The 14,072-nt window shown below is 36.0% G+C and overlaps 1 protein-coding gene across 1 annotated transcript in view; it reads right to left on the minus strand.

Moving 5' to 3' along the window:
• Window positions 1-780: 780 nt before the first annotated feature.
• LOC126155481 (uncharacterized) overlaps window positions 781-14,072 on the minus strand; it is a 330,938-nt gene continuing 317,646 nt past the window's right edge. Inside the window, 1 exon segment of the mRNA XM_049916231.1 lies at window positions 781-3,325. Coding sequence (XP_049772188.1) covers window positions 2,973-3,325 — 353 coding nt within the window. The 3' untranslated portion in view covers window positions 781-2,972.

Below are 14,072 nucleotides of genomic sequence, written 5' to 3' on the forward strand. Positions count from 1 at the left end.
ATGACTGTGTAATCTTGCATCAAAAGGGTGTAAATCAAACTAATTAATCAATTTGGTAAAGGAAAACATGGTCCATTGCAGACCATAATATGCTTTATTAATTGTGCGATCAGTAAGTTATGACATTAATGTCATATTCAAGCACATGTGGATAACCATCACACGATTTATCACATTAGATGCAGCACATAAGTCAAATTACTATTCCACATATAATGCCACATTTTATATAGTCCATATACAAATATACATCATGCGTGGATAAAAGCCATGTCAACATGTGACGACATATGTGGACTGCGTAAAATGTGACCTCATGTGTAGAATAGTAATTTGGTTTATGTGCTGTGTTTAATGTGATAAATCATATGATGGTTTTTTATATGTGCTTGAAAATAACAAATGTCGAAATAGGAGCTGATCATACAATTAATAAAGAATATTACGCTCTTCTTCACAAAATTTTTTGAAGCTGTGGATCCATGCAAAAACAAAATTACAATTATTAATCAACATTATAAAAAGATATTTGTCTGCTTCGCAATTTTCCAACTTGAATATGGACGGTTTTGTTACTTATTCCAAAAGATAAAAAAAATATTGTCGCATTGGCATGTGCTGAAAATATTGTGCTTTTCTCAGTATTAAGAAGCATTGAGTACCGTGCATAATGTAATGTTTGTAATAAATACACTTACAAATATGAAGTGCAGCTGCAACACAGTCAAATCTGACTATGTTTAAAATAATGTCACTCAAAGAATTTGACAATTCAAGGAATAATAAATACAAGCATTTTATTTTATTTCTACAACAATGATTTAAAATATTCTTTCTCGTAACAGAACACTGACAAGTAACAATGTGTATATGAAACAGGATGGAAGTCCTGCCAAATGATGACTGTTCATATAATACATATATTATGCACACATGTAACATACTGATGCACTTAAATATCACAGGAACAATAAATTGGATACAAGCAAAAAAAAATGAAAATTACTAATTTTCTTGTGCACGACAAGAACAAAGTTATCTTTCTTTTATTGCATCCAGGAGAAGAATATCACATGCTGTAAATAATATCTCTATCATATAATAATACATCAAGTCGTAAATGTAGAGTTTCAGCATCTGAATTACATATGAAAATACTTCATCTGTCCCAAAACAAATACAATTACTATATGGCTGAAAAATCAGATGCGATAAGAAAAATTTTCTGTACTTTGTGTTGTAAAATTAAATAATTTGTGAACTCAACACAGGTACTTTGTTAATCTCTTTTTCATTTGAATACAAAAATGTTTCCTCCTCCAGTCAACGTTTAACAAAATAAGGATTTTATATCAAACACATCAGCATGTGATGTAAAATGGTATACTACTTTACACTGAAAGTACGAATCATGGATAGAACTAATATTCTGTTCAGTCAAAACTGCAACTATTCCAACTCAACCAATACGTGGAAACATAATATTGTCAAAATATAAAGCAAAAATTTCTTAAGTCAGAAAGTACCATGCAGGGCAAAAATGTAACAGAAAAACAAACATAAAAATATAATTGTGTTATGCAGATGGAAAGAAAAAAATGCTCTCCTTCCTAATTTACTAAAGATTTAAGTGCAATTACATTCCAGAACTGATTGAATAAAACAAATACTTTGGTATGAATGGTGCACAGTTCCTCTACTTATGAGTAAGTAAAATATCTGGAACAGGGCTATCTTACACTGGTGAATGTGTAACGCAAGGAACATTGTTATCTACTCTACTGTGCATGCAACTGATTTTTAAGGGTCCTATTCATCTCTTATATTACAGTTCATCACTGCTGCCATGAAAACATTCCTGTAATGTACATACTAAAAGAGGGAGGGAGGGAGGGATGACTGGAAGTAAATATGAAAAAAATATAAAACAGTCTGCCTCAATATCTTACACAGAAAATTCATTCACAGATGCTATTCGTTTATAAATTGAGATGAATGGATAGAATAATAACTTCACAATCACGCATTATTAACAAAAAGCTAAGTTTAATTCATTCAAAAATAACTTAAGCCAGTACTATACTCTTGCACATTGAAAGTGCATGTGGAATGCAGATTATCTTAAGAAACTGAACATAAATTAAACAGGAATGTGATTTGACAACCTTCTCTTTGAAAACAATGTAGTTATGGAACTGGGATGAATAGAGATTACTATTTTACAACAGTCACTGCACACAAATATTTGGTGTACCATACTTTTTAACCAATTATGTGATAAATATCACATCAAATTAATAAGGAAGATGCAGAAGAGTGGGCACAAGTACATTCATATTCATCAGTAAGGTGATACTACATGCAAAGCACAATGATCTTTTTATTTGGAAAAATTATAAGCAACAAACAAATTGCCTGTAACACTAAGCTGACATTATGTCATAACCTCCTCATCTAATAATACTGGCTGCATAAGGATTAGTACTTGAAATTTCATTCAGTTACTTTGCAAATATTTGATGTTTTACACTGATAATGGCCTTTATTTTTGTGCTTCCTCTCCTACAAAGCCAAACAGACTTGAGAGGAAATCATGTATATGGTAAGAAAGCACTTCTTTTTTTTAAAGACAGTTGTTGTCAGTTGGAAGGTTTAAAAATGTCCTCTAATACTGGTAGCCATTTAATGAAATGTCAGTATCTGTTCAGTATATGTGCAAATGCCTTGTAAATGATACTGACTATACAAGACTATAGCTGTAACAGATAAACCACAAATATCTGTGAAAAACACAAGCTATAGAGACAAAACTGTAACTTAGAGGATGTTCTGACATCATCATCCAGTCCAATACACGTGATACAATGCTTACGCAGATTAAATCGAATAAATGAACAAAATTTTACAATAGTGGCCTTAAATGTCACTTAACAAGTTACAACAGATATGACCAGTAATTTGATACACAAACTCTATCGCAACACTTTCAATGTACCAGTATTGGTACCATAAACTAGGCCTTGGCCAGGCTCGGGTGCCCAGCGGATACAATTCAGACTAGTAAAGCTATTTTCACGATTCTGTTCAATGTCACGTAGGTGACACAGGCGACCACGGCCTCCTATTGAACGACCAGGTTTTGCATCTTCCATACGAAAAATCTGTGCTACAGTAGGGCGATCAGTTGGAAGTACGATACGTCGTGATGCAAGGCCCACCAGCAGGTGTCTGCAGGCAGGCGACAGTGACACAGACACAGCATTCTGTTCAAAACTTGTAGTGTACAGGCACTGGCCCAATGACTCCCATTCTAAACTATATACGCCTGGAAAACAAGAAACAATGTTATGCAGTCTATAAATGATCCACACAGAAATATCAAAGATAATGAATCGTACTGTGACAGGTACAATATATCATACTTGACAACAATGAAGCTGGACTTTTTTTGCCATCAGTCTTCTGACTGGTTTGATGGGGCCACCATGAATTCCTCTCCTGCACTAACCTCTTCTTCTCAGTGACACTAGCATTCTAAAACCTGAATTATTTGGTAGATATATTCCAATCTCTTGCTGATTCTGTGGAGGACCACCTCATTAGTCCACCTGCTTTTCAACATTCTTCTGTAATACTACATCTCAAATATTTTGATTCCCTTGTGTTCCAGTGTTCACACTGTCCATGATTCACTACCATACAATGCTGTCCTCCAAATGTCAAAAAATGGCTCTAAGCACTATGGGACTTAACATCTTAGGTCATCAGTCCCCTAGACTTAGAAACTACTTAAACCTAACTAACGTGCGGACATCACACACATCCATGCCCAAGGCAGGATTCAAACCTGTGACTATAGCAGCAGTGCGGTTCCGAACCGAAGCGACTAGAACCGCTCGGCCACAATGGCTGGCCAAAATGTCATTCTCAGAAACTTCTATCTCAAATGAAGACCTATATTTGATGCTAACAGACTACTGGCTAGGAATGTCCTCTTTGTCTTTGCTAGAGTGCTTTTTATGTCCTCCTTGCTTCATCCATTGTGGGTCCTTGTGCTTCCAAGGTAGCAGAACTCCTGAACTTCATCTAATTCGTGACCATCAATTTTGATGTTAAGTTAAGAATATTTCAATATTCTCATTTCTGCTACTTCTCATTACTTTCCCTTTTTTCTGATTTACTCTCAAGCCATATTCTGTACTCATTAGACTGTTCATTCCATAGAACAAATACTGTAACACTTCTTCACTTTCACTGGGGGTAGCGATATCATCAGTGAATCCTATCATTGATATCCTTCCACTGTGAATTTTAATCACACTCCTGAATCTTCCTTTTATTTCCGGCACTGATTCTTCGAGTATAGATTGACGGGTATGGACAAAACACAGCGCCCCTCTCCCACACCTTTTTTAATCCGAGCACTTTGCTCTAGATCTTTCAATCTTATTCTTTCTCTCCATTCTTGTATATCGTCCACCTTTCAGTGTAACTTAATCCTATTTTTCTCAGACTTTTAAACATCTGGCACCAGTTCACATTGTCCAATGTTTGCTGTACATCTACAAATGCTATGAGTATATCTTTATTTTTCTTCAGCCTTGCTTCCATTCAAGTGCGAAGTCAGAAGTGCCTCTCTGCTGCCTTTACCTATTCTAAGGTGATTAAAAAGTAGTTCAAGTGCGAAGTCAGAAGTGCCTCTCTGCTGCCTTTACCTTTTCTAAGGTGATTAAAAAGTAGTTAAAAATACACCTTGAGCACTGAGAAGCAAAAATGGCCATTCGAAGGAGCAACATGACATGAGGGCTGCGGCAGGTTCAGCAAGAGTCATATAAATCAGGTGTGAGATAAATGCAAATAGACCTCTTGCCACGGAGTAAACAATACTTGCCACGGATTAAACAATACTGGTAACAATCTAAAAATTTTACACACACAAACAGGGGGGGAAAAACAGAAAAAAAACCCAGAAAGTAATCTACAATAACAGAACAGCCTGACAATGTACCTTTGACATTTTTCTATAACTGTAATTAATTAATTAACAAATTATTGTACAGTTCAAGTGTAAATAAAGAAGCATAAAACAGTAAGTTTGAATATTAAATGTTGTGGGTTCCCAATGGTACACTCAAATACACCAAAATTGATACAAAAGATATAGTAATTTAATAATCACCTCACAGCAGAAATGATCAAAACCTCTTTTATGTGTTTGCTGTGACTGTAGGCAGCATATGAGGATGAAACCATGGATACTTAAGGGCAATTTCATCTTAAAACATGCAGGACACGTCAGTTTATGATCATGAATTTCTCTATAAAACAATATATAGTATGCCGCTATATAATTTCACCTTGATTTTTGTAGATGGTTCAGTCCTTTGAAAAATGTCTATTTTGTAAATAACTCTTAAAACACACACACACACACACACACACACACACACACACACACACACACACACACACACACCTTGATGCAAACTCAACTAGCACACACACAACCACAGTCTCAAATCTTGGCAGCCATAGGCTTGGCCATGAGGGATGCACTTGAATTTGTGAGTGTGTGTATGTATGTTGTCTAGATCTGATGAAGGACTGTTTGGCCAAAAGCTTTGTTTGACAGTCTTTCTGTTGCATCTATCTGCAACTCAGTATTTCCACTATATGGAAAGTAGCAACTGTTCTTTTCATGACATAATTATAAACATTATCTTCTCTGCTCCAACTCTCTATATTACATAAATATTTATTATTGAAAATTTAAAAAATCTCATTTTTATGAATTTCTACGAATTATTAACTCAAAAATCTCCCTTACAAAACTTAGGAAAATTGCACACTACATTGTTTGGTTGATGTGTTAGTAGTTACTGCAATTGAAGTGGTATTTTTTTCTGTGTTAAGTGTTAGAAATTTTCCAACATTTTGCGTATTTAGCATCACTGAATTTTCAGTGTAATATTTGTGTGTTGGCAACTCTGTTTCCAGCTCTGCTCTTTTTATAAAAAATGAGTGAGAGCTTGCACATGAATCATTCTGTATTGATTTTTGTGTTTGGTTTGAAGTTTTTTTGTTAGGCACAACGTCAATGAGGAACACAACGTCAACGAGGAAATACAGAGTGAAAAGGTGAGGTATGTGGCCTATGAAAAAAAGACACAAGAAAGTGGTGTTTACGAAATGTGAAAAACACTTCACAATTGTTGGAAATTTGTTGGAGGTGTTGCAGAAATATCTTCATCCTCAAATAACTGTGCTACCATGACATCCACTGTGCAGGAATTGCTATACTTGGTACAACAAGAAATTTAATGACAACCTACCTGAACAATCACCTTCACCGGAATGTGAAACTGAAGAATGCAAAGCAGATGTTTATATTCCTGGGTGTGAAGTTGTTGATCCAACTGAATGTTAGCATTTCTTTTTAGTCTCTAATACATGACCCCTTAAATGACCAGGCCAGATAATAAGCACAAGAAGAAAATGATATGTACAAAGAAAAGTGGAAGAACTTGAGACAAGTTTCGCACAAGCAACATCTTACAACCTTTGCAAAGTGCATAATGTAGATGCACTTGCTGAAGAACCTGAAGATAATGACATGTGCACCCAATGTGATGTGTGGTTTCAAAACCTAAACACTGCTATCTCCACAGCCACCTATACTGAGAAGGTACAGTTACTGACACTGATACCTGTCAGATATTCCCAGCAGCAGATTCAGACATACATACCAATTTCTTCAAATTATTTAGCTACAAAAACTTGTAAAATAAAGAATGAAAACATTTGCACACACCCAGATTTCTATTGTGGGCATCCATTGTAAGAGGATACACTTAATGTTGCTCTGGAATTTTACCTAAGTGATGGCAAAGATTGCAGCATGCAAAATCCTAATCAGGCTGATGTTTTCTCTGTTAGTGAAAATGGCAAAAAGATCAGTAAGAGAAGCATATCTCCTAATGAAAAAGGAGAACGCCAATTTAAAAACAACAGTATCACAGGGAGGAAGTGCAGAGTTACAGACCTGATGCTTTTGTGTATGTGTCAAGAGCCACAAGATAATGTGCGCAGGAGTGTGAAGTGTTTCCTGGTGCTGAAGGGACAACTGTTAAACCGGTATAACTTCATGATACTGACAATGAAGTAACATATGCACTGTGGGAGGGAGGAGAGTTTGTGAAGAAGACAGTAGAGCTACATAAGGAAGAACAAAGTTCAAAGTTACCACTGGCACACACCACATGAGTCAATATTCACATGTGTTGCTCACTTCCTTGGAATATCACACTGTTTTGCTATTGTCAGTGATGATCTCATTCATGACAGTGCACATGCATGCTATGCTGTCAGCATGATAATTGACGACATAGCATTTAGAGGCCATGCAGTTCCTAAACATGTGTATGTGACTAATGGTCCAGCATCTCATTTTAAAAACTGCTTTAAGTTTTACGAGCTTGGAAAACACTGTACAGGTATTAAGACAAGAAAGGATATTTTCAGCAACAGATCTTGGAAAAAGGGCATGTGACAGTGTAGCAGGTCTCTGTAAACAGCTTGCAACTTGATTTAATCTCGTAAACAGCTTGCAACTTGATTTAATCTCCAGCATGTAGCTGTTGATGCTGTAACAGATGGTACTGGATTTGTACGGGCCATATAAAACTTACTAGAAAACATAAAACTCTTATTTCTAAATGAAAGTAAATTATGGAAATTCTGTTTTAAAAAAGAGCCAAGAGAGGTCTGTTATGATGCCAGTGGTGGGAATTCAGTCAACTCATTACCAGGTTGCATTCCTGAGTGGCATATACACTGCAAGAACAGTTCTTCGTGAAATTCAGCCTGTTACTATGTGTGAAATGCAGAGATCTCAGTCTACTTCAGAAGGCTTTGTTGTGAGCAAATTTATTTCTTGTTTGTATGACTATCAGTGGTGGGTGGGACAAATAATTTATGTCTATCATGGGCTGCAAGATGTAACCATTTCCTTTACGACACCTCATGGTCTGGCAAATTCTTTCAAATTGCCATCATCAACAAATCAGTGTGCAGTTCCCATTTCGTCAAAACTGCTCTTGTTGGATCATCCTTGTCCATGTGCAAATTCAGTTTGGCTATAAAAGTTCAAAGAGCAGCAAAAAACTCTTTTCAACAGTGCAGTACTGATTTTTACGGTGTAGGCAATTTTACTTCTTGGAATGTCATAAAGAAGCAAAATCATGACAGAAGACAATAAAAATTTGTGAATAATAACAGAAACAGAAAAAAACATATACAAAGCTTTTTTCCTGTATCTATTTTTTTATATATAAAATGCTTGCAAATGAACAATTGTTTTCCCACTGACTTGTAAGGCTGTAAAATAAGTATTTTGAAAGATATACCAGTTCTACATTACATTTACTCAATATCAGCAATCAATTTAAATTTTTAAGAGTCCAAGAATTCTTTGACATTGAGAGTAGCTAGGTCTAACAAAAAAAATTTCAAATTTTGCACCACAAAATACTGCCCACTCTGAATGTACCTTCCACAAGTAGCAACTAACTAATGTACCATGCAAGTTTTAAAATATTCAGGACGGGGTTATAGAGAAAATAATTTATACAGAAGCAAAAAATTTCAGATTCTCTTATCTTTATGTAGAAATATTTTAGAATTTAAGAATTTCAGGCATTAATGTCATAGCCGACAGTTAGCAGTTTTTCCGCTTATCATTTCTCAAGACGAATTAACATACTGTGACTATTCATATTTTCAAAACATAATTTTGAAGTCTGCTAAAACTTATAAATTTTTGTAGTTTGATTTTCCAAATTCAAGATGAGAAAAAACTCAGAAGTGTGTATGTGTTAGTCATGTCTGACAGTATTGTGAACAAGGTTTTTATTAAAAATAATTTCATCTATCAATTGTTCCTTTTTATGACCTTTTTTTTTATTTTCTCTCTTGCTATGACATTTTCACAAATACTCCCATTGAGAGAGAGAGGTCTGTAATGTTTCAAAAAATCATCACCACCATCAAAATAATTTATTTTTTGAGAGGTGTCTTGTAGAACTTATAAAAACATTGAAATAATGATGTGACACTTTCACTCTCGATCTGTACAATTTGAGATGAAGTCGCTGTTCACCCCTAAATAGTACGGATGTTGATAGGAAAACAGATACTACGAAGTGGTCTCTCAGACCGCGTTTTTATTTTTTGTACATAAAATCATTGTTTAGGGGATATATTTCTTTACGATTTCCTGTCATTCACTACATTCCTTGCAAGTAAACTTTATAATAATTTGTATTTTTTTTATAACAATGCAGGGCACTAAACTCATTGACAACTTTTAAATGCAGCAAAATATGCAGTATACTTTTATTTAATGCATTACTAAAATAGTTACCTCTCTACTCCTTCTCAGGGTATCATCAGAGGACAATATCACACATTCAAAACATAACTATATGGAAAAACAAACTTCAGTTATGAAAGATTGTATGTGAAATCAACTCTGAATTTACTATTTATTGTTGCAATGGAGAGCAACTATAGTACTCTGTAATTCTAAGAAGACAGAAACTTTGCCAAATTTTAAAATTAAAAAAATGAAGTCGGAAGTAATTACGTATTCTTATGAGGTCCTGAATCACATTTTAACCACTTTCAGCCTGCTTACATAACCTGCAGAGCTTCCTTGAAAACTTCAAACAAATCTGACCACCACACAGTTGACACCGATATCTGGTCTTCCACTTCAAACAAGGAGGGTAAAAGGCACGGGTTTTTTGTTTTTCAAATAATTCTTTCTGTGTTTGAGGCCCATATCTCCAAAACAGCAGCATTTTCTATGAGACTTTTTCTTATGCTAGTTGTTGGCTTCAGTTTTCTCCAGGGTCACCAGCTGTCGCATCTTCATCAGTTTCAGTTTCCTTCTCTGAATGTCACCAAGTATCTGTCGTCAAAATCTTCTTAGAAGAACTCTTCATTGGTTCTTGAACATCCACATCCATTTCATGTAAACACATTGCATATAAGATCCTATTTTCACACCATGGAGAAACGGTAACATTCAACCTAAAAAGACGCGCAGACACTATGGTACATCTGTGAGACCTTCCAACGTACAAAAATAAGAAACAGATCACAGCAGTTATGGCACATGTGGCTTACCATTAAACAGGAAGGTACACAGAAGAGTACAATTTACTTTGCCAGAGTATGTGACATATCATGAGACGATAAATCGTAGTGGTCTGAGAGATGATCCATAGTAGTTAATGGTTAAATACATTATGCACAAGGAACAAAATTAAAGGGATCACTGACTTAAAACGGAAAAATACTCAGAAATTTTACTGCCTTTAATAATTCGAAAATTACCAATATTTGTTTAGGCAGAAAGACACACAAATTTACCCGGCCAGCAGGATATAGCTCTACTACAGATTATATAATAACAAAAAGAGGGATTTCCTGGACATGTTAGAGATACCAGAGTTCATCAAGGAGTGAATACTGGATCAGGTCACTTCTTATTGGTGTCAATAATTGACATCTACACAAAACAGAGAAAACCAAAGAAAACAGTTAAGGGTCAAAAAGAAGAACAAGTTCTTAAAGTTTACCTTTTAGAATATACGGGGTGTTCAAAAAGTCTCTCCAGAGTGCCATATGATTGTTACCTGTGTGTGCCATATGCCACAGGGAATATACCAAAATGAAACTCTAGTGAAATACAAGTTATTAATTTATTGAATATTCTCAAAAATGAGATCGACAGGAAGTGCAAAATGGCTAAGCAGGGATGGCTAGAGGACAAATGTAGGGATGTTGAGGCTTATCTCAGTAGGGGTAAGATAGATACTGCCAACAGGAAAATTAAGGAGACCTTTGGAGAAAGGAGAACTACTAGCATGAACATCAAGAGCTTTGATGGAAACCCAGTTCTAAGCAAAGAAGGGAAAGCAGAAAGGTGGAAGGAGTATATGGAGGGCCTATACAAGGGGGATGTACTAGAAGACAATATTATGGAAATGGAAGAGGATGTAGATGAAGATGAAATGGGAGATACGATACTGCATGAAGAGTTTGACAGAGCACTGAAAGACCTGAGTCGAAACAAGGCCCCCGGAGTAGACAACATTCTATTAGAACTACTGACAGCCTTGGGAGAGCCAGTCCTGACAAAACTCTACCATCTAGTGAGCAAGATGTATGAGACAGGCGAAATACCCTCAGTCTTCAAGAAGAATATAATTATTCCAATCCCAAAGAAAGCAGGTGTTGACCGATCTGAAAATTACCAAACTATCAGTTTAATAAGTCACAGCTGCAAAATACTAACGCGAATTCTTTACAGATGAATGGAAAAACTGATAGAAGCTGACCTTGGGGAAGATCAGTTCAGATTCCGTAGAAATGCTGGAACACGTGAGGCAATACTGACCCTATGACTTATCTTAAAAAATAGATTAAGGGAAGGCAAACCTACGTTTCTAACATTTGTAGACATAGAGAAAGCTTTTGACAATGTTGATTGGAATACTCTCTTTCAAATTCTGAAGGTGGCAGGGGTAAAATACAGGGAACGAAAGGCTATTTACAATTTGTACAGAATCCAGATGGCAGTTATAAGGGTTGATGGGTATGAAAAGGAAGCAGTGGTTGGGAAGGGAGTGAGACAGGGTTGTAGCCTATCCCCGATGTTATTCAATCTGTATATTGAACAAGCAGTAAAGGAAACAAAATTCGGAGTCGGTATTAAAATCCATGGAGAAGAAATAAAAACTTTTGATGTTTGCTGATGACATTGTAATTCTGTCAGAGACAGCAAAGGACTTGGAAGAGCAGTTGAACGGAATGGACAGTGTCTTGGAAGGAGGGTATAAGATGAACATCAACAAAAGCAAGACGAGGATAATGGAATGTAGTCGAGTTAACTCGGATGATGCTGAGGGAATTAGATTAGGAAATGAGACACTTAAAGTAGTAAAGTAGTTTTGCTATTTGGGGAGCAAAATAACTGATGATGGTGAAGTAGAGAGGATATAAAATGTAGACTGGTAATGGCAAGGAAAGCGTTTCTGAAGAAGAGGAATTTGTTAACATCGAGTATTGATTTAAGTGGCAGGGAGTTGTTTCTGAAAGTATTTGTATGGAGTGTAGCCATGTATGGAAGTGAAACATGGACGATGAATAGTTTAGACAAGAAGAGAATAGAAGCTTTCGAAATGTGGTGCTACAGAAGAATGATGAAGATTAGATGGGTAGATCACATAACTAATGAGGAGGTATTGAATAGAATTGGGGAGAAGAGAAGTTTGTGGCACAACTTCACTAGAAGAAGGGATCAGTTGGTAGGGCATATTCTGAGGCATCAAGGGATCACCAATTTAGTATTGGAGGGCAGCGTGGAGGGTAAAAATCGAAGAGGGAGACCAAGAGATGAATACACTAAGCAGACTCAGAAGGATGTAGGTTGCAGTATGTACTGGGAGACGAAGAAGCTTGCACAGGATAGAGTAGCATGGAGAGCATCAAACCGGTCTCAGGACTGAAGAGCACAACAACAACAACAACATTTCACTTAACACAAGTTCTACTATGAATGGGTACCGAATGTCACTGCAGTATCATTGTGTGTTTATTGTTTTGTTGAGGGACCCACAATCCAATGTCTAGAAATTGCAATCCAAACTCCTATTTTCACAGAATGAAGTGGTTCCTCATGAATACACAATGGATTTGCAGTACTCCACATACAAGAATTTTGCGAGTTCATGTACCTGAATAAATGAAATCATGCCTCATCAGTGAAAAATGTTTCATTAAGAATATCCCTTCCATTTTGTTGAACGAAATTTTTCAACAATTGACAATAATGCAGTCTCTTGCCATGATCAGTATTTTTCAGTTCTTGCACGACTGTCACTTAGTATGGGAAAGTTTTAATTTTTTCCTTACAGCTGTGTGGGCCATTCCGACACTAACATAGATTTCCTGGGCGAGTTTTCTCACTGATTTGTTTGGACTCATGGACATTTTATTGGAAATATTGAATAGTTTATCCTCAGACAAAACGCTAGGACGACCACTTCTCGGTTCATCTGTCACTGAACCCATACTTCGAAATTTGTTAATCAAATCTCGCACAGTATCGCGATGTGGAAGTGTTGTCTCCACGTAACCTGAATTAAATGCTTGACGAACTGAAACTGTGCATTTACCACCAGCTTTGAACACTTGTCTGACTAAAAACAGATGTTCTTCAATGGTTAGCATTTTAACAGTGACAAAAGCTAAACAAACGAACCCGGCAGGCGAACAATCATACGGCACGAGAGGCTAACAATCATACGGCACTGCGGAGAGACTTTTTGAACACCCCGTACTAGCAAGAGAGATCTTTATAAAAAACAGTTGACAATGACATTAGCAACTTTAGAAATGGTAGAACACTTGTGAGAAGAATGGCAAAACTTAAGAACAGCCTTATCGAATATAGCTAATGAGGTTCTGGGGAAGAAAAGGAAATACAAGGAAACATAGAGGAGTAATAATTTGGACACCAGAGATAGGAAAAGCAATTAAAGGAAAACAAGAATCTTTCAAGATCTACATGAATAATCCCACTAATAAAAACTGTAATGAATATGAGAAGGGAAATAATGCGGAATGCATAACTCAAAAGGTGCATGCAGTATCATGGGGAACATTTTATTTGCAATTCAGAGCATGATTTACATGGCAGACAAACTATCGCCTATACAGTGATGAAATCACTCAACAGACAAGAAAACTATTGTATACAAGTTAATAATGTATAAGAGAATGAATGGATAGCTCATTATACAATTTTATGGTGTGGTGATGCTTTAATCCAAACATTACTTGAACTTAATGACACAAAAGGTCTGAACGATTTTGACATGAAAGAAATGACGGAAATGATAAAAGCTACAAAAAATAGGAAAGCCACTGGTTTGGATGATATTAATACAGAGCTGTGGAAGTATGGAGTGTTATTAATGCATTAGACTGGTTCACATATTTAA

This window comes from Schistocerca cancellata, chromosome 2, assembly GCF_023864275.1.
Source record: "Schistocerca cancellata isolate TAMUIC-IGC-003103 chromosome 2, iqSchCanc2.1, whole genome shotgun sequence".
Taxonomy (NCBI): Eukaryota; Metazoa; Arthropoda; class Insecta; order Orthoptera; family Acrididae; genus Schistocerca; species Schistocerca cancellata.